Source organism: Dipodomys spectabilis, unplaced genomic scaffold (assembly GCF_019054845.1).
Source record: "Dipodomys spectabilis isolate Male_0828 unplaced genomic scaffold, ASM1905484v1 ptg000108l, whole genome shotgun sequence".
NCBI lineage: Eukaryota > Metazoa > Chordata > Mammalia > Rodentia > Heteromyidae > Dipodomys > Dipodomys spectabilis.
In genome coordinates this window covers 5,066,954-5,086,643 of record NW_024870785.1, presented here as the reverse complement: position 1 = coordinate 5,086,643, position 19,690 = coordinate 5,066,954, and the positions used below count along the sequence as shown (strand labels likewise).

General features: G+C 64.7%; 2 protein-coding genes across 2 annotated transcripts in view; both read left to right on the top strand.

Moving 5' to 3' along the window:
• Window positions 1-19,690, top strand: part of Ehd4 (EH domain containing 4) — a 738,029-nt gene that overhangs the window by 70,958 nt on the left and 647,381 nt on the right. The gene's annotated exons all lie outside the window — the stretch shown is intronic.
• The window catches only part of Sptbn5 (spectrin beta, non-erythrocytic 5), a 35,368-nt gene that overhangs the window by 14,872 nt on the left and 806 nt on the right, over window positions 1-19,690 (top strand). The window contains 44 exon segments of the mRNA XM_042687588.1: window positions 100-340; window positions 475-614; window positions 770-869; window positions 1,261-1,431; window positions 2,127-2,291; window positions 2,614-2,828; window positions 3,076-3,262; window positions 3,479-3,679; window positions 3,785-3,901; window positions 5,338-5,495; window positions 5,874-6,009; window positions 6,096-6,223; window positions 6,791-6,905; window positions 7,003-7,119; window positions 7,277-7,456; window positions 8,178-8,381; window positions 8,491-8,632; window positions 8,988-9,088; window positions 9,251-9,418; window positions 9,726-9,875; window positions 9,983-10,171; window positions 10,269-10,367; window positions 11,177-11,292; window positions 11,386-11,500; window positions 11,993-12,106; window positions 12,261-12,382; window positions 12,630-12,792; window positions 12,935-13,123; window positions 13,238-13,309; window positions 13,768-13,940; window positions 14,515-14,605; window positions 14,701-14,844; window positions 15,329-15,466; window positions 15,542-15,777; window positions 15,913-16,099; window positions 16,257-16,469; window positions 16,924-17,120; window positions 17,215-17,419; window positions 17,568-17,762; window positions 18,371-18,514; window positions 18,697-18,914; window positions 19,012-19,201; window positions 19,302-19,481; window positions 19,579-19,683. Coding sequence (XP_042543522.1) covers window positions 100-340; window positions 475-614; window positions 770-869; window positions 1,261-1,431; window positions 2,127-2,291; window positions 2,614-2,828; window positions 3,076-3,262; window positions 3,479-3,679; window positions 3,785-3,901; window positions 5,338-5,495; window positions 5,874-6,009; window positions 6,096-6,223; window positions 6,791-6,905; window positions 7,003-7,119; window positions 7,277-7,456; window positions 8,178-8,381; window positions 8,491-8,632; window positions 8,988-9,088; window positions 9,251-9,418; window positions 9,726-9,875; window positions 9,983-10,171; window positions 10,269-10,367; window positions 11,177-11,292; window positions 11,386-11,500; window positions 11,993-12,106; window positions 12,261-12,382; window positions 12,630-12,792; window positions 12,935-13,123; window positions 13,238-13,309; window positions 13,768-13,940; window positions 14,515-14,605; window positions 14,701-14,844; window positions 15,329-15,466; window positions 15,542-15,777; window positions 15,913-16,099; window positions 16,257-16,469; window positions 16,924-17,120; window positions 17,215-17,419; window positions 17,568-17,762; window positions 18,371-18,514; window positions 18,697-18,914; window positions 19,012-19,201; window positions 19,302-19,481; window positions 19,579-19,683 — 6,931 coding nt within the window.

Sequence of the window (19,690 nt, the reverse complement as noted above, 5' to 3'; positions counted from 1 at the left end):
CCTGGCTAGCTCAGGCCCCAGTGCAGAGCTCCGCTGTGAGGGGGGAGGAAGGCTGGGGAGGGGAGCCCGCTGCACTTTGACCCCTGCCCATTGTCTCAGGCTGCAGCGGCTGGAAGCTCAGAGTCCCTCCATGGTAGCCATCGACTCCCCCTACTCCCAAGAAGTGGCCAGTGCAGTGAGGCTCCTGGGCCAGCACAGCCGGGAGCTGAAGGCCGTGTGGGAGCAGAGCCAGCAGCGGCTGCAGGAGGGACTGGAGCTGCAGAGGTTTGGCAAAGAAGTGGATCGTTTCACCGCCACCTGTGCCAGCCTGGATGCCTTCCTGTGCCTGGACAGCCTGGGGGTACGAGTGTCACTCTGCTCTCACCACTAGAGGGCGCTCACCTGCTCCCTGGAGCAGGCCCTGTGATGGATGTGGACAGGGTGAGATGGTACTGACCCCGTCCTCCAGGAGTGACCTCAGGTCTCTGCACCCAGGAGGATGTGAGGGAGGCCCAGCGCCTGCTGCAGCAGCACCGGAGGCTCGAGTGGTCCCTGAGCGCCCTGGGACCTCGGGCGGAGGCCCTGCGGACGTACGGCGAGAAGCTGGTTCAAAGCCCACACTCTGCTGGGTACAAGTGAGCCTGGCCCTCCGTCCTGCCTTTCCTCAACTGCACAGGGCGCGGCCTTGAGGCTGGGGGAGCAGGTTGGGAGAAGGCAGAGGGTCGGTCCTGGGGCCGGGGCACTCCTCCCAGCAGAGAGGAGCCAGCCCTCCCCCCGACCTTCCCTGTAGGGTCACAGAACAGCTGCAGAGTGCACAGGCGCAGTGGAGCCGACTTCAGGAGAGGAGTGAGCAGAGGAGGGAGCGGTTGCTGGCTTCGGTGCAGCTACAGGTGAGGGGCTCCCGGGACAGGTGTCCCGGAGCTGATGACAGAGTCCAGGTCTCTCACCTAGCTCACTGTGTCCCCCCACCCCCATTCCCAGCATGCTTTAGGGCAGTGGCTCTGGTTTTTGTGCAGCCCCAGAGCTGCTCCAGCCTGGCCTGGAGCACAGATCTCCCAGAGCCTCCGAGTACTAACCTGATGCCCAGAGCAGGAGGCGGGATATGGGCGCAATATCTCTGCCCCTATTTGGGGATCAGTATCCTCAGGCTCTGCCTCCCTTGTACCCTAGCATTGGCTTTGGGTCTTTTCCCCATGGGTGTCCCTGAAACCCTCTCTCTAGAGGTCGGGCCTGCCCCGGCCTCTCCCAGGGCCCGGGGACCCAGACTGTGGTTGCCTGCAGGGATGGAAGCAGGATATTGCCGAGCTGGTGCTGTGGCTGGAGGACAAGGGGCCGGCGACGGCGGATGGGCAGCCCCAAAGGCCGAATGACGTTCTCCGAAAACTCAGATGGCATGAAGCGGCTGTGAGCGAGCTGCTGGCCGCGCGCCAGCACGTGGAGCGCCTGCAGCAGGTGGCGTTGCTGGACAGGGTCGGGGAGGCCGTGTCTTCATGCGGCACGGCGGAGGAAGCCCTTCACACGCTGACGTCCCCTCACCCCCCTCCACTGTGCGGGGCAGCTCCAGAGCCTGCCCCTCCCCACAACAGAGCACTTCCTGCTTCTCCCTGATGCCTGCTCACCCCACTCTGCCTCCCCCATGAAGGGAATGTGTTTCAGTGGTAGAGTGTTTGCCTAGCATGCATGAAGCCCTGGGTTCGATTCCTCAATACCACATACACAGAAAAGGCTGGAAGTAGTACTGGCTCAGGTAGTAGAGTGCTAGCTTTGGTGGGGGGTGCGGGGGGTGGGGAGAAGAAGCTCTGGAACAATTGTCAGGCCCTGAGTTCAAGCCCCAGGCATTGAAAAAATAAGTAAGAGGCCGGGCGTCAGTGGCTCATGCCTGTAATCCTAGCTACTCAGGAGGCTGAGATCTGAGGATCATGGTTCAAAGCCAGCCCGGGCAGGAAACTCCAAGAAACTCTTATCTCCAAGAAACCATCCAGAGAATTGGAAGTGGCGCTGTGGCTCAAGTGGTAGAGCGCTTGTCTTGAGCTGAAGAGCTGAGGGACAGCGCCCAGGCCCAGAGTTCAAGCTCCACGACCGACCAAAAAAAAATAAGAGTACTTGTTCCTTGTCCCCAATGTCCCGGTTCTTTGTCTCCATTACAGACTGGGAGAGAGCTGTCATGCAGTATGCCGTATGCCAGGGAGGACATACAGACTCGGCTTGAGGGCTTGAGTCACCACTGGGAAGACTTGAACCACAAGATGGCTGTGCGTGGGGATGCGCTGCTGTGGGCCCGGCAGCAGGGACAGCTCCTGGGGCTCCTGCAGGTCCGTGGGGGCCGGGGGTCGGAGGGGATGGAAGCTGGCCGGACTGAAAGGCAGGGAAGAATTAGGGTGTTCTGCTTCTGGAGCAGCCCCATGAAGACCTACGGCCTGTGGAGGCCTCCTGCCCACAGCTGGGCACGGCTCTGTGTGTTCAGCATGTGGTGCACAGCTCCATTCCCTCAGAGAGAGAGGCATGACGGGACAGGGGCTGGCTGGTCGCTGTGGGTTGACAATACGTCCCTGGTGAATTGGGTGCTGGGATCACTGCTGCCTTAATGGAGATCCTAATGCACCAGCCTCTCTGCTCCCCCATGACCTTCCCTAGGATGTCACAGAGAAGATGGAGCAGCTGGAGGGGGCCCTGCAGAGTGCAGAGACCGGGCAGGACCTGTGTGCCAGCCGGAGTCTGCAGAAACGGCACCAGCAACTAGACAACAAGAACCAAGTGCTGGCCGGCAAGATGGATGCCCTCATGTCCCAGGCCCGTGCTGAGGTCAGCTCACAGTCCATCCTGGAAGAGACCCAGAAGTGCCACGAGAGGTACCTGTCCGACCGTCATACGTCCCTGCCCCTGTGTCAACCTGAGGGCCCAGGTGGTGGCACCTTGGGAAGGCACGTGATGAGCCGCAGTCTCTTAGAGCAAGGAGGTCAGAGGGCATCGATGCAGGCTGAGCACTTCCTCTGTTCCCTGCCTGGCTCCTCCTGGGTCCTTGGCCGGGGTGAGGAAGAGACCGGGACTTTGCCCTTGCTCTCTTCCCACCCTCCCCTCTCTTCTCCGTCGGCGCAGGTTCCAGTCCCTGCAGGGCCGTTTGGCCGCCCGGCGCCTGCGGCTGCAGGCCGCGGTGCAGCTGCACCACTTCCACCAGCTGAGCCGCCTGGAGCTCACCTGGGTGGCCGAGCACCTGGCCAGCGCCAGCCCCGCCAGCTGCAGCCAGGGCTGGGAAGGTGCCCACAGCCTTCAACGTAAACACGAGGTGCTAGCCTGCTCTTCCCCCCCCCGGCACCCCAATGTCATACCCCCAGATCTGCTGCTATTCAGGTTGTCCTGGCCCCTGAGTCCCTCTTCCTGTGTGTCTCCATTTCCACATCTTTGCCCCAGCTACTCTCGGCCGGGGCGAGGGTCGTAGCTCTGGCACATACACTCCATGGCTAACCACGAGGCCGCTTCCGGTCACCCTGTTGCGTGGCAGGTGCTGCGGGCCGAGGTGAGAGCGCACCAGGGGCAGGTGCACCGGGTTCTGGGCTTCGGCCGGAGCCTCGGAGCCCCCGGATATCCCCACGCCCAGCATGTCACGGAGCAGTGCCTGAAGCTGGAAGGCCGCTGGAGAGAGCTGGAACAGGCATGTGAGGCTCGAGCCCACTGCCTGCAGCGGGCCGCCGCCTGCCAGCAGGTAGGCAAGGGGTCCGCAAGGGGCTGAGGTTGCCAGGGTGTGGTGATCACCGTGTGCTCAGCGGGTGACGGGGTTCTGTCAGGCCAAGTCACACGCTTCTTGCAGTGCTTCCTGTGCATGTCAGAGCTGGAGGGCTGGGTGGAGGAGGCGCGGCCGGTGCTGAGCAGTCAGGACTACGGCACAGATGCCAGCGCCACCTGCAGGCTTATTTGGAAACACCAGGTATGGTACCCAGGCACCACCTGGGTGAACATTGGGGTGGACGTGGGTGCTGGTGGCCCTAAGGACAAATTTTGTCTCACCCTGCTTCTCAGAGGCACAGAGCCTGCCTGCTCTTTCTTCCTGAAGACTCCATCAGACCAAACCCACCACCCACCCGCTCCTGAGACTGAGCAGCTCAGTGAACCATCCGTAAAGGTCATGTCTGATGGCCTTCGTGTCCCCCACAGGAGCCAAGTCTCTCTGCAGCTCCCGTGAGGGCCTCTGAGCCCAGGCAACTTAAGTTGCCTCAAGCCTGTCTATCTCTTAGCTTAGCGTAAGCCTGTCCCTCTCTTCACTTCAATGCTAGGTCTCATATAAGGCCTCCTAGGCCCTCCCTTCCTTGGGCCAGACTTCCCAGCCTTCATTCTTGATCAATAATGAGCCTGGCACTAGTGGCTCATGCCTGTAATCTTAGCTACTCAGGCTGGGATCTGAGAATTGCAGTTCAAAGTCATCTCCGGCAGGAAAGTCTACCACACTTTCATCTCCAGTTAACTACCAGAAAAAAACAAAAACAAAAAACAGGAAGTGGAGCTGTGGCTCAAAGTGGTAGAGCAAAAGAGCTCAGGAGCAGCACCCAGGCCTGAGCTCAAGCCCTACAACCAACAAATAATAATAATAATAATAATCCCTCTGAGGGCAAAGACCATGTCTCCACTTTATCACAAAATAAGCCCACATGGAGCTGGGAAGGTGGCTCAGTGGTAGAGTGCTTGCCTTGCATGCACAAGGCCCTGGGTTTGATTCCTTAGCACCACATAAACAGAAAAGGCCAGAAGTGGTGCTGTGGCTCAAGCGGTAGAGTGCTAGCCTTGAGCTGAAGAGCTGAGGGACAGCTCCCAGGCCCAAAGTTCAGGACCCACGACCAAGAACAACAAAAAATAATAATAATAATAATAAGCCCACGAGGGCTGGAAGATGGCTCAGTGGTAGAGCGCTTGCCTTGCACGCATGAGGCCCTGGGTTCAATTCCTCAGCACCACATAAGCAGAAAAAGCCAGAAGTGGTGCTGTGGCTCAAGTGGTAGAGCGCTAGCCTTGAGCTGAAAAACTGAGGAAGAGCACCCAGGCCCCATGACCAGAAAAAAAAAAAGCCCACCAACAGTTCTGGGCAGGTGGGTGAAGGGGGGGGGGGGCAGGTGGATGAGCGCATAGAAGAGTGAGTTGAGGGGAGATGGTGAGTAGACGTGCATGGTGGGGGGTGGGCAGGTGCATGGTGGGGGGTGGGCAGGTGCATGGTGGGGGGTGGGCAGGTGCATGGTGGGGGGTGGGCAGGTGCATGGTGGGGGGTGGGCAGGTGCATGGTGGGGGGTGGGCAGGTGCAGAGGCTGCACGGGTAGTGGATGGGGAAGAGTGAAGGGTCTCAGTCTGAGCCTGGCATGTGTCTTACGTTGGCAGGTGTTACAGGAGGAGCTGGCTCTGCGCTGGAGTTCCATGCTGGAGCTGGAGCAGAGTGCCCAGGGCCTGGCTGGCCCTGAGGCCCCTGAACAGTTGGGCACCGTGCAGAAGAGGCTCTGGGAGCAGCTACGGGCTCTCCAGGAGTTGGCTGCCACCCGGTGAGGGACATTGTGACCCCTGTCATCAGGGTACAAGGGGCTAGCCGCAGCTGGCTGTCCCATACTGTGCCCGTAGACATCGCATCGGGAGTCTGGGTCTTCCCTGCGTGTTATTTGCATCTTTCCACAAATTCTTCAGTGAAGACCCACTGGGCAGGAGCCCAGCCCCGCCGCTGGCCCCTCCCACCCCCCACTCCCCAGCCCCCACCCCCCCCACCCCCGGCTCCTCCTTGCTTTCCTGTGTCTGCTGAATCCCAAGTCCCAGGCTTCTGCAAAAGCCACGAACAACCACATCCTTCAGATCAGCCTCCAGAGACTGGCTAGCTGTGCCAGGGGGGCGAGAACTCATCTCTGGGGACCCACTGGCTGTCACTACAGGGGCCTGGAGCTTGAGGGGACCCTGAGATTCCACGAGTTCATGAGCGAAGCGGCGGATCTGCAGGGCTGGCTGGACAGTCAGAAGCAGGTGGTCAGGGCAGGGGAGAGCCTGGCAGAGGACCCGGAGCGGGTGCAGGTGAGAGGCAGATGGGGGAGGGCTGCTGGGGCGCCTCCCATGCGGCCTGCTCTAAGCCAGTGCCCCCCTTTCCCTTCTCTCCTCAGCACCTCTGCACCGAGTTTGCCAAGTTTCAGTGCCAGGTGGAGGCGGGCGGCCGGCGCGTGGCCTCCTGCCGGCAGCTGGCGGAGGCTCTGCCCGAGCCCCGCGCCCGCCAGACGCAGCGGGAGCTGCAGTGAGTGCCGGGCGGCAGGGGCTGGGCGGGGAGAGCCGTGGTCTGAAGGCCACTGGATGCTGCCTGGGACTGCTCCTGGGGAAACTGAGCCACCACAGGATGCAAGCTGTGATGCGAGGAAAGCAGGGTGGGAGCAAGGAGAGCGAATGAGGCCTCTGTGCTCAAGGCGTTTCTTTTTCTTTTCTTTTTTTTTTTTTTTTTTTTTTTTTGGGTCCGGTCGTGGGGCCTGAACCCTGGGCCTGGGCACTGTCCCTCAGCTCTTCAGCTCAAGGCTAGCGCTCTACAACGTGAGCCACAGCGCCACTTCTGGCTTTTTTATTTTGCTTATGTGGTGCTGAGGAATCGAACCCAGGGCCTCAGGCTTGCAAGGCAAGCGCTCTACCACTGAGCCACCTTCCCAGCCCTCAAGGCGTTTCTGATCGCAGCAAGATCAGAGAAACAGGAGCAAGAGCAAAGGAGCAGACTGAGCAGGGAAGGGAGGGGGCTGACGGGGCCCCAGAGGAAGGGGAGTGGGGAGCTGGTGAATGGCTGGTCTCCCCCCTCCCCCACCCCATCCTCTCCATGCAGGGCCTCGTGGTCGGAGCTGTGGGAGCTGACCCAGGCCCACGGCCGCCTGCTCCGAGAGGCCCAGACCACGCTCGGCCTTCACAGGGATCTTCAGGAAGCCCTCACCCAGATCCAGGTGTGCGCCTCGGGGACAGGGTACCTTTCTAGAAGAGGGTCTGCCCCGATGCTGTTGTCACCCTCCAGCCCTGACCTTTGGCCGTCTCCTGAATCAGGACGCCGCCTCCAGCCTGCCCTGCGATGACGATGTGGCCCAGGACCTGCGGGGGCTGGAGGCCCAGCTGCGGTGGCTCGAGGGGCTGGAGCAGGAGCTCGGGGAATGGGAACAGCGGGTGAGCAGCCGGGCACACGGGCCCTCCCGCCTGGCCGCCTGCCCGCCCAGATTCTCCTCCTGCGCGGCCGCGGTGCAGGGCGTAGCCCAAGGTGGGCTGGAGCACAGCTTGAGGGGTTGGCCCCCCAGCCCCTTCCTCTTCCTCTCCTTCCTTGCAGCTGCAGGCTCTGCTGGAGGCTGGAGGCAGGGTGCAGAAGCGGAGTCCGGGGCCCGGGGCCTGTGCTGTGCAGCAGGGGCGGCAGGCGGTGATGCAGGCTTGGGACACCTTACGGCAGCGCGTGCAGGCGCGCCGGGCCCAGCTGGAGCGCGCGCGCCTCCTGCTCCATTTCCACACGGCGGTGAGGGCTCCTTCCGCGGTGGGCATTGTGGGTGCCCTCCACGCGCATGCACTGATGAGGCTCCTCCAGGAGGGAAAAGTGTAGACAGGAAGGGGAAGAGCATGGACCCCCCCCACCTTGGATGTCACTGTGGCTGCTCAGAGGCTGATCCCAGGGGGCGTGGCCTACAGGGGCTCCCCAAGTTTGGGTCAGCATCTGTGGGGTGTGAGGGGTTTCAGCACTGAGGAGTGAGAACAGCCTAGAAATGGGTCTAGAACCCAGAGACCCACGTGTTCTAGACTAGCCTCTGGATCCGGCAGCATCTGTCTAACATCTGCGAGCAGCTCTCTGTGCGCGGCGGAGCAGGGAAGGAGGGAGGAGGGACGCTATGGAAGTCCTCTGGCTGTCGTGGAGGAGCTGCAGGGGATGTGGGCCTGGCCCCTGACCCCAGGGTGGAGCAGAACAGTGGACCGGACAGAACTTGCTGCCACTACCTTGTTCCTCTGAGCAAGGCGAAGCGTGGCCGCCTGCGTCTGCTCCACTGAAAGCTGCTGGGGCTGGGCGCAGGTGTCTCAGTGAGGGTCTGACAGGGGCTGGGTTTGCAGACCTGGGCTCCTCACCGGCATCCCTGCCCCGGGCAGCTGGGAGGCTTGATGTGTGCATGTGCTCAGTTGTCTTGCAGTCCCAGGGTCCCCGCAAGCAGCCCAGCCTCACCCAGCTCCCCGTGTTCTCCTGGGATCAGGTGCAGGACTACATCTCCTGGGCGGCCAGCCTGCGCCCAGAGCTGCAGATGGAGGATGACTCCCCAGAGTCCCGCCCTGCCCCACCCAGCCTCAGCGCCCTCCAGTGGCTTCAGGCGGAACTGCAGGCCCGGGAGGCCCTTCGGCAGCAGGCCACCCAGCTGGGCCAGCAGGCGCTGCTAGCTGCAGGGGCACCGACGGAGGAGGTGGGGTTCCTCTCCCAGCGCCCGCCCTGCATGGCCCCCTGTCTCTCCTCAATCATTTCCATCTCCTCGGCGTCACGCCACCCCTGGCACCCCATGTGCCCATCCCCAGGTTCAGGCCGGGCTGCGCACCCTGCAGGATGAGCATGAGGCCTGGGTGCAGGAGCGGGAGCGGCTGCAGGCTGCATTGCGGGAGCAGCAACTTCTCCGGCAGTGCGGCCGCCTGGAGAAGATCCTGATAGCCCAAGAGGCAGGTCCCCTGCGCCCTACCGCACCCCAAACCCAGCCGCCTGCCCCTCTCCTGGGCTTCCTCCCCTCCTCCCTCCTGGTCTTTGGCACGTGGGGCGCAGAGGCCAGCACACAGCTCCACGCGTGTCTACCTACCCCTCAGACCAGGCCCACGGCCTCTGCCCCCTACTCCACACAGAGCCCCCGGGGACCCGGCCAGAGGCTGGCCCCACCCCCTGCGTCGTGAAGAGGCCGCCGTGTCACTGAACCCCCTGTTCCCGCCAGCCCCACCCCAAGCCTCTCGCTTCCCCCAGACGCCTCAGCAGTGTTTCGGGGCGTGGGGTGGAGGCGGCCACGGTGGCCTCTAACTTTTCCAGGCAGCCCTGAAATCCAGTGCCCTCGGGAGCTCAGTGGAAGAGGTGGAGCGGCTGATCCACAAGCATGGAATCTTCCAGAAGGTGCTCGCCGCCCAAGATGAGAAGGTGATGGGCTCAGGGGGTCTGGGGCGTGGTCGACACTGGGGTGGGGGGCACAGGGTGTTCCGCTCTCTGGTGTCCCGCAGTTCTGGCTCCCTGGCGTGCGGGCGGAGGGAGAGGCCGAGCTGGTGGAGGAGCGGGAGCTGAGGCCAAGTCTCTGCCCCACAGGTGGCGGCTCTGCGGGAGCAGCTGGAGGCGCTGCGGGGCCCGCGGGGGCAGCGCGCGCTTCACGCAGTGCTGGAGCGCGGGGCCCTGGTGCGGGAGCGGGCGGCGCGGCGCGGGGCGGCCCTGCACGCAGCGCGGCTACTGGCCGCCTTCACCAGCGCTGCCAGCCAGGTCAGCGCCCTCCCCCCTCCCCTCCCCTCCCCTCCCCCGGCCCCCACCCTCACCCCTCACGTTGGTGACTTTGATACTACCACTCGTGAGCCAGACCGGGGTTTGCAGAGATGAACGGCTGCGTCCAGCCAGTGCTGCGGACCCCACCTGGGCACTAGCAAGACCAGGGGCCCAGGAGGAGGAGACCCCCGCCCCCGCAAGACCCCAGCCCCTCCACTTCCTGTGCCCGACTGGGCCCTTCCTGTCCTGCCCCCGGGGTGTGGGGGCACGGCCGGGCTGGGGCAGCGCTGGGCGGTGTGTCCCCCAGGCCGAGGAGTGGATCACGGAGCGAGTGCAGCGGCTGGGCGAATGGCGTCCCCCAGAGCACCTCAGAGATCATGGCACGCACTGGCGGCGACACCAGGCCTTCAAGGCTGAGGTGGAGGCGCACACGCAAGTCCTCACCTCTGTGGTCCAGGTAATCCCAGCCCCCGCCCCCCCCCCCGCACCCCCAACTTGGCCTGCAATCTGTGCGGGCTTGAGGATGGCCCGGGAGGGATGGACGAGGCTCCGGCCGGCTTCCAGCAGGGTGAGGCCCTCCTGGCGCTGCGCGAGCCTCCAGACGACCCAAGCCGGCAGCTGCAGGCCCTGCGGCAGCTCTGGGAGAAGCTGGGGCAGGCAGTGGCCCACAGGGACCAGGAGCTGGAAGACAAGTGGAAGTTTCTAGAGTTCCTGCACCAAGTAGAGCTTGCAGAGGCCTGGATCCAGGAGAAGGTGGGAGTCTAGCTGGGCGGGGGGCAGGGAGATGGGGAAGGAAGCTGCACCCTGGCCAGCGCTCCGAGCAACCCCCTCCTTTCCTGGGCCTGCACAGGAGGTGATGGTGAACGTCCGAGACCTGGGCCGGGACCCCGAGCACTGCCTGCAGCTCTGCAGGCGGCTCCATCAACTCCAGGAGGCCGTGGCGGCCAGGGTGAGGAGCCCTCGGGAAATCCACTCAGCGGCGACAGTGCTCACTGCAGAGCAGGATGGGCCCAGACACTTTACCGCTCACAGCTTAGGCTGCCAGAGCGCTGATTTCTGTGCTCTGCTATGGGAATGGCACCTTGCTCCGAGCTCAGGGCAGGTGCATGCTGGTCTGCGTGGCTGCGGGGAAGCTCCGGAGACACCCAGCCTGTCTGCTCGGCTGGCTTCACTGTTGCGCTTGGCTATGGTAGATGTCAATGTGCGTGCAGGCTTCTGCACTACTTTTGCAGTTTCCTGTGGGCCTATTTAAAAGCTTCTTAGAAAGCTGCCTCTTGCTGGGTGCCAGTGGCTCACACCTGTCATCCTAGCTACTCCGAAGGCTGAGATCTGAGGATCACAGTTCAAAGCCAGCCTGGGCTGGAAAGTCCGTGAGACTCTTATCTCTAATAAACCACCAGAAAACCAGAAGTGGCGCTGTGGCTCAAGTGGTAGAGAGCTTGCCTTGAACTGAAGAGCACAGGGACAGTGCCCAGGCCCAGAGTTCAACTGACCAAAAAAAAAAAAAAAACCCACTTCTTGTGTCAGGTAGTGCAGGACCAGGGTGCTGAGCACCCCTCAGTCCACAAGGCATAAATTCCCATGTCTCATCTTGGTACAGAGAACAGAAATTTGGAGACCATATGTGGCCAGGTGATAAGCGTGGGTGATTTGGGTGAAAGGCTTCCATCCCCACTCGCAGAGGGCTCACAGCTGCTCCAGCAGGAGGGGCTGTGACCTGGCCTGGCCATGGCCCTCACGTGCACCCTTTCCCCGCAGCGCACAGCGGGCCACGCGTACACAAGGCGCATCGAGGACTTGTCACTGCAGCTCCGGAACTGGGACCCCGAGGAAGTGAGGATCGTGTGCCAGAGGCAGCAGCAGCTCAGCGACAGGCCAGTCCCCGACCGGGCAGGGCAGTGGGGCCAGGAGAGGCAGAGCCCCCCACCCTCCAACTCCGAGGTTCACAGCCATCCTTCTGGGGCTAGGTGGACCAGTTTCCATGGTAACCTGCGTCAGTACCAGCAGCAGCTGGAAGGCGCCCTGGAGATGCACGCCCTGTCCCGGGAACTGGACGGGGTCATGGAGAGGATTGGGGAAAAAGTAAGTGGCAAGGGGTCCCCTGCGCATGCGTGTCCCGGGACTGCCACCAGCAGGTCACCTCTGCTTGTGAGCTGGGGCTCGGGCCCCGTTGGGTCTCCCGGACTCTCCTGAGACATCGGCAGCTGACACAGCTTGCAGGCTGCGCCCCCCCCCCCCCCGTGTCTCCCCTGCCCTAAGAGTGCAGAGGCTGGAGCCAAGCCGGACCCCACGGCAGGATTTGCCTCGGGGTGGCGTCGGCCACAGCACAGGCCGGTGAGCGCAGAGCTACCCGAGGCAGAAGTGGAGCCCGGGGCGGACGGCGCGGACGGCGTCCTCTCCCGAGCACACACCGCAGCCAGGCCCGCTGCTTTCTTCTGGAAGCGTGGCACACAGTGATGAAACACCAGGGCCCTCCTCAGTCTTCCTCCACGCGGGGGGTTGCTTTCCACACGGGGGGCAGGGGGTGCTGGGCCTCCCCGTGGTGGCGGCTGCAGCTGAGCCCCCGGCCCGCAGGCAGCCGCCACCCAGGCCCCGGTGGGCGAGGCGGATGCGGAGCGCGCGCAGAGGCTGCTGGGGACGCAGGAGACGCTGGAGCAGGAGGTGGAGCTCATGCAGGCGCAGGTGGAGGTGCGCGGCCGGGGTGGACGCAGGCCGCCCGGGCATCTCCATGGGCGGCCCTTGGCACCGGGGGAGGAGCTTCAGGACTCTGGGCGCCGGGGTTTCCCATTACCAGGGCCTCCCCGGGGGCCCTGGAGGCCTCTGACCCCCGTCTTCCATGCAGTCCCTGCAGGACAGAGTGGGGCGCCTCTGCCGGAGGAGCTGCGTGGCAGCCCAGAGCCTCAGCCGCAAGCAGCAGGAGCTGATGGGCGGCTGGCGGCGGCTCCGCAGCGAGGTCCGGAAGCGGTAGGAGCGCTCGGCCTCGTGCCCTCACCCACCCATCTGCGCCCTGCGCCCCGCTCCCCGCACTTGTTTCCCCCCAAGAGTCGGTCATGTCACCATGAATTCCCGGCACCTGGCGGCGGGGGGGGGGGGGGGGGGGGGGGGGGGGGTTGAGGGATGAAGGGCCTGGAGGTGACCCCTGGGGGGGGGGCTGGTGCCCGGGGACAAGGACTTGGTGGCCCGGGGACTAGCTGATGAGCCCTGTGACCAGGAGGGAGTCCCTGGAGGCCCAGCACCAAGCTCAGAAGTTCCAGGCGTCTGTGCAGGCGCTGCAGGTGTGGTTCCGGGAGCTGCGGGCCGACATGAGTGCTCAGGGCGCCCCCTGCAGCCCCGAGGGAGCATTGCGCATGCTGGAGGAGCACCGGGAATGCAAGGTGAGCAGCGAGGGGCGGGGCCTCAGTGCAGTGCCGCCTCTCCACTTGCCCCCACCTGTCCCGGTCTTTTCTGTCTCCTGCCCTCCTTTATTCTCTTTGGGCCCCCAACAATTGCCGGGATCTGAGCGCAGCCCTGCCGCAGGTGGAGCTGGAGGTTCACATGGACTGCGCCAACGTGGTCCGAAGCACCGGGCAGCGACTGCTGGCCACCGGACACCCCCTGGCCGCTGGCATTCGCCAGGCCCTGGCTGCCTTAGAGCAGGAGCTGAGCAGCCTGCGGGGAGCCTGGCAGGAGCGCGAGCTGCAGCTGCAGCAGGCCCTGGCGCTGCAGGTTTGCGTCCCCCCGCCGCCCAGAGCCCCGGGCAACGCCAGAGCCAGAGGGGATGCCTCGCGGGAGGCAGAAGTGTCACCCCTGCGCTGAGCTCGCCCCGCCTCGCTCCCGCAGCTGTTCCTGCGTTCTGTGGAGAAGGTGGAGCGCTGGCTGCGCAGCGAGGAAACCGCCGCCGAGGGGCTCGGGGTAGGGGCCAGGAGGGGGGCCCAGCCTCAGGACGCCTCCCCTGCCCTGAGCACATCATCTCCCAGCAGCTGCCCTCCCCCCACACGCCCAGCTCAGGCCACGCGGGAGACCCCCAGGCCTAGACAGCGGGGAGTGAGTGAGCAGGGCTCACACCCGGGCCCTCCTCACCTCTGCCCTCCTCGCCCTGCACGCGGAGGTCGCTGCTCCTGTCTCTCGTGTACGAGCTGAGCAGAGCTCGAGAGCATCTCAGAACTAAGGGCTCACATGGTCTCACCAGCAGTGGGGAGCGCGTGGGAATTGACACAAGGCTCACACATAAATGTCACTGTCCCAGAGCCAGCCAGAAGCAGCCCGCGGGGCTCGGGCAATTGGTTTGGGCCAGGCAGTTGGGTTGTGGGGGAGGGTTTGGGGGCAGGGGCGCAGCCCCATGATCAGCACTGACTTCTCCCTCCTACTAGGACCCCTTGGCCAACTTGGAGAGCCTTGTGTGGAGGCACAGGAGGCTGGAGGAGGGCCTGCGAGCCCAGGAGGAAAAGATGGCTGCTCTGGAGGCCACTGCCCGCGGCCTGCACCAGGATGGACACCCGGAGGCCCACAGCACCTTGGCCAGATGCCAGGCAGTGCTTCTGAGGTGTGGATGGCTCTGGGGTGGCAAGCACTGACAGTTACGTCCCTTGGGTGGAGGGTGGTGGCCTCCTCCTGTGTCCCTCCATGGCTGTTCCTCTGGGGACATCTTACAAGATGCCCAATCCCGACCCCTCCGGTGACCCCATTTTACCTTAGTTACCTCTTTACAGACCTGTCTCTAGATGCGGTCACATTCTGGGGATCAATGTAAGACTTTGGGGGAACAAGCCAGGTCAGGTGGCTCATGCCTGTAATTCCAGCTAGTTCAGAAGCAGAGATAGGACAATCATAGTTCCAGGCCTGCCTAGGCCAAAAAAGGAAAAAAATCAGTGCCACGGCTCAAAGAGCGATCGTGGGTGCTGTGCACAGCAACTCATCTGCATGGGAGTGCGCACAGGATCTCTGTCCAGGCAGCTCGGGAAGCTGTGCGTTCACTCTCCAGTGGTGAGCCCCAATTCAGCCTCTACCTGGCACTCACACAGAGCGGTGGATGTCATTATTTCTGGTGCAGGGCTAGGCACCCCACACTCCTCCATGTCCCAGGGGCGAGCCTGGCCCATGAGCCCCTCCTTCTGCAGGAAAGAAGCACTCGTGGAGCGAGCGAGGACTCGGGGCCTCTGGTTGGAGGAACTGAAGCGGCTGCAGACCTTCCTGCAGGACTGCGACGAGGTTCCCCTGCGTGGGGTGGGAGCGTTGGGGGAGGGGGCTTCCCTCCAGGGCACCGGAGTTGGAGGGAGCAGAGCTGACGCTTCCTGTGTGCTCAGGTGGCCGCGTGGCTGAGGGAGAAGCTGGTAGCACTGGAGGAGCGGGGGCAGGACCCCGCCACGCTGCCGGTGCAGCTGGGGAAGCAGCAGAATCTGCAGGCCGAGCTGGACGCCAGCGCCCACCTGCAACAGGAGCTGCAGACGGTGAGGCCCTGCGGGGCTGAGGGCCGGGAGGGGGCGCAGAGCCCAGGGCTGGCCCCGCACTGCACAGCGATGAGGGCTGACGGCCCAGCCTGTGCCCTCCGTGCGGGCTCTGTGCTGGCACGGAGGCGGGACGTGCAGCTGCTTCCTGCATCTCCTCTCCAAAGGCAGAGCCTTTTGCATAACCACAGGCTGCGCTCACATGCAGCAATCCTGCGGGTGACCAGCCAACTTCACGTTCCCTCTCCACCTGCCAAGCCAGGCCGGCCCAGGCCCTTTGGTTATTAAGCACTCTGCTTAGCACCCCATATGCCTTATGGCATTGAACACATAATCATTATTGTCTTCGTTATGTGGAGGAGGAGAAAGAGGCACATGGAGATTTAGAAACTTGCTCTCAAGATTGCCGCAGCTATGGGGCAGTCTCTGGAGCGGGCACGTGCCCCGGTGCCAGCAGCCCTGAGCCTAACGTGGGCCTTGGGCGCAGGAGGGGCGGAGGCTGCTGCAGGGCGGCTGCGAGGCCCCCGAGGCGGTCAGAGAGCGGCTACAGGAGCTCGGGGAGCTGTGGGGTGAGCTGCAAGCCAGCTGCCAGAGGAAGGAGGCCCAGCTACAGGAGGCACGCGAGGTGAGGCTGCGGCGGCCAGGGACAGGTGCACGGGCTCCAGGCTCTCCCCTGGTGCTCACTCCCGCCCTGCCCCAGGCCCTGCACCTGCAGCGGAGCGTGGAGGAACTAGAGCGCTGGCTGGAGCCTGTGGAAGCGGAGCTGAGGGCCCCAGTCAGGGGCCGGGACCTGCCCGAAGTGGAGGAGCTCCTGCGGGCCCAGGCTGAGCTGGAAGCGGCCTTAGCCAGGCGGGCGGGGCAGGCCCAGGCCCTGGTGCGGGAAGACCACCGCCTGGATGGAGCCACCGAGGAGCAGGCCCGGCAGCTGCTGCAGAGGTAGATCTGTCCTGGCTGCAGCAAGCTGCCCGCCCCCTCCACCCCTGCACCCCTGCACCCCTGCCTCAGCTCCCAGCCTCCCTCCCGCCTGCAGTAGGGACTTAGGGTGGCATCACAGCCCCTCCACTATGGCAGGTTCCAGAACCTCCAAGAGGCTCTGCAGGAGCGCAGGACCCAGCTGGAGGCCCAGGACCTCCTCCTGCAGTTCCTCAGGGATGCCGACGAGGAGCTGGCCTGGGTGCGGGAGAAGCTGCCCCTGGCCACCACCCAAGACACTGGCCAGAGCCTGAGCACCGTCCAGCACCTGCAGGAGAAGCACCAGGTTGGCTGCACTGGGGGGTCGGGGCTCCCAGCTGTGGGGGGGGGGGGGGAAATGGGCGCTGGAGACTTTGGAAGTCCCTTGAATTCCTGGGGAGCCAGGGCGGGGGGCACTGTGAGTGGCAGATCAAACTCAGGGACCCGGGGTTCTCCCTGCGCAGAACCTGGAGTGTGAAATGAGCAGCCACGAGGCGCTGAGCCAGGTCGTGGTGGGCACGGGGCGCAAGCTCCTGCAGGCCGGGCACTTCGCCGCCATGGAGGTGGCTGCGCGTGTGCAGCAGCTGGAGGAGGCCACGGCGCAGCTGCGGGCGGCAACCTCGCGGCGGAGGCTGATGCTGCAGCAGGCCCGCGAGGCCCAGCAGTTCCTGACAGAGGTGGGACTTGGGGGGGGGGAAGGGCTGGCTTGTGGGTGCTGGGGTTCCGGGCCTCCTGTCTGTCCTTGCTAGGCAGACTGTCCAGAAAGCAAGCCGCAAGGTCATTCTGTTTCTCTATTTCTTCTAAGCGGGTTCTTAGCTGACCAGAATCGCTTGTTTGAACTGCAAAGGAAGGGCAAGCACTAAGAACAGCGTAGGACAGGGACTAGGATGTGGTTTGATTGTCTTACGTGATGAATAAAAAGCCATGCCTCAGAACCAGAAAGAGGGGTTTATTTTGCATGGAGGAAAAACCACCGGGAGCTTCATGTTAAAACCCGCTTGAGCTCGTGGCCCTTCGGGATCGCGGGCACTGCTGCGGGACGCGCACAGGCTCGGGGAGCTGAGGTCTACGTGGCAATCTGCGCCCGGGGGGTGGGAAAGGAGCACAGGGCTGTGCTCTCCTGTCCCCCAGCTCCTGGAGGCGGGGTCGTGGCTGGCGGAGCGGAGCCGTGCTCTGGACAGTGAGGACATGGGCCGGCATGCCGAAGCCACACAGGCCCTTCTGCGGCGGCTGGAGGCCATCAAGAGAGACCTGGAGGGGTTCAGCCAGCACATCGAGCAGCTGCGGCAGACAGCTGCCCTCCTGGAGAGCAGACAGAATCCAGACAGGTAGGCCAGAGCCAAGGGTATCCCCCAGAGCTGGCTGAGGCTAGCCCAGCACGTGGAGGAAGGGCTCGGGGCCAGGCCATCTTCTGTGCTGCAGCCCCCGGGTGCAGGCCCAGCTCCAGGCGGTGACAGGGGCCCACGAGCGGCTGCTCTGGAGAGCGGAGGGCCGGAGCCGGGGCCTGCAGGAGCAGCTGCAGCGACACCAGCTGCAGCGGGAGACGCTGCTGCTCGATGCCTGGCTCACCACCACGCTGGCTGCCGTGGAGTCCCAGGACTGCGGGCAAGACCTGGACGGCGTCCAGGTGAGGCCCTGTGGGCCTGGGTGGCTTCCCACACAGGGACAAGGTCCAGGATGCTGTGAGGTCATCTCCAGGGGTGCAGGATGCAGGGCCCCTCTCGAGCCTCTGGGCTCTGGCAGCCACTCCGGCCTCCTGCCCCGTGGCCCTGCAGGTGCTGCAAGAGAAGTTTGAAGCTTTCAGAAGCGAGGTCCAGAGCCTGGGGCAGGCCAAGCTGCAGGCCCTGTGGGAGCTGGCGGCCCCCCTGGAACAAGGAATATCAAGGTGCGACCCCCAGATTCAAGCCCAGAAGAGCACTATCCAGGCCGCTTGGGAGAGGCTGGAGCAGGCAATGGAAGCCCGCACCCAGGTAGAGGTCCAGGGGAGGGGTGGGGCGGGGCGGGGCTGCGTCCAGCTCAGCAGCGAGAGGATGGAAGCCTCCATCTCAGACCTCCAGCCCTCCAGTCCTCGGCTGAGCCGGAGACACATCACCCCCCCCCCTCCACCTTTAGCCCTTCCTCCCGGCCCCTCCCTCCCCCCCTTCCCCTTTCACTCAGCCTCACTGCACAGCTGCCCAGTCCCCAGCCCGGGCAGTCAGACCTGCAGCAGGCGGTGCTCTGGTGGGGGGGGAGAGCGGTCTCCAGAGCCTCAGAAGTGCTGCCTATGGGGCCTGGGTGGGCCCACCCACCCAGACCCCAAGAGGCTAACTACTCTGCTCCCCGGGGGTAGGGGAGCGGTCCCCCAGAGGGCAGGGGCTCCACCGGCCTCTCAGGAGAGGGGCCCTGAGCGCCCCTCACCACCTGGCGACACCCCCGACATGGTCCACCACCACGCGGAGCCAGAGCTGGGAGAGGTTCTGAACCCAGGGCCAGGAGCCCGTCCTCCGTAAGGAGCTGGCCCCGGAGGCCACTGTCTTAGGGGAGTCTGAGCCCCAAGACAGTGGCGGAGCCGAGCGCCGCGGTCCTCGCTCCCTTCCAGAGCCTGGCTGCAGCGCGTGAAGTGCGTGGCTTCGAGCAGGCCGCACGCGAGCTGCAGGGCTGGATGCAGGAGAAGCGCGCCCAGCTGGAGCCCGCCTGCGGCCGAGGCCTGCAGCCCGCCCCGCAGCGGCAGCGGCGCCTGCAGGTGCGGCCTTGCTTTAGGCTCGCCCCCCATCCGTACCAGGCCCATCTGCTAAAGGCCATAGACCAAGGCCTTGCATTTGGGGGCTGCTTGGCGCCCCCCAGAATCCCAGCCCTCTGCCCTCCGGGCCCAGGGTCTTGGGCCCGGGCGTGGGGTCACAGGAGTTACCTTGTGTCCCGGGACAGAGGGAACTGGAGGCTATCGGAAAGGAGGTGGCGCGGATCCAGATGGACGCTCGCCGCCTGGGCCAGAAGCACCCCGCCGCCCAGGACGGCCTGACCACGCAGCTGGCCACGCTGCAGGGCGCCTGGGCCTCCCTGCAGGCCGAGGCCCGGGAGCGGGGCCGGCGGCTGGAGCAGGCAGCCCAGGGCCAGGCCTTCCTCACTCGCTGCCAGGAGCTGCTGTAGGTGGTGGTCGGGTCAGGGTGATGGGGCCGTCCCGGGCACCCCCCGGCTGCTCTGTACCCCTGCCCAGCAGCTTCGTCCTTCCCCGCCCCGCAGAGCATGGACTGAGGAGAGGCAGGCCCTGGTGTCGTCCGCGGAGCTGGCTGGAGACATGGCGGGAGCCGAGCAGCTGCTGGGGCAGCCGGAGGAGCTGGAGCGCGGACTCCGGGAGCACTGCGTCCAAGCCCAGAACATTCGGCAGGAAGGGCAGCAGCTGATGGACAGCGGCCACTTCCTGTCCTCAGAGGTGAGAGCAAGTTGTCCACAGCCCTGGGACTCGCAGCAGAATGGGAGGCGAGGGGGGGCGCGCGTCCCGGCCTCGGCCCTCCTCGGCCCCTCTCCGCCAGGTGGCAGAGCACCTGCAGGAGCTGGACACGCGGCTGCAGGGGCTGCGCGCGGCCTGGGCCCGGTGCCTGGGGCGCTGGGAAGACAGCCGCGGGCTGCAGAAGCGGCGGCGGGGGCTGGAGCGGGCCGAGGCCTGGCTGGCCGCCAGGGAGGGCCCGCTGCTGCTGGAGCCCAGCTGCGGGGTGAGTAGAAACCCCGTCCGCATCCCGTTCTCTGCTGGGTGTGAGCTGGGGCGGAGGGGATCCCAGGAGCTGGGCCTCACCGACTGCTACTCCCTAGAACTCAGTGTCTGATGTGGAGCAGCTGCTCCACAGACACAGGGACCTGGAGAAGCTGCTGGCAGCCCAGGAGGAGAAGTTTGCCCAGCTGTGGACGCCATTAGAGGTGCGAG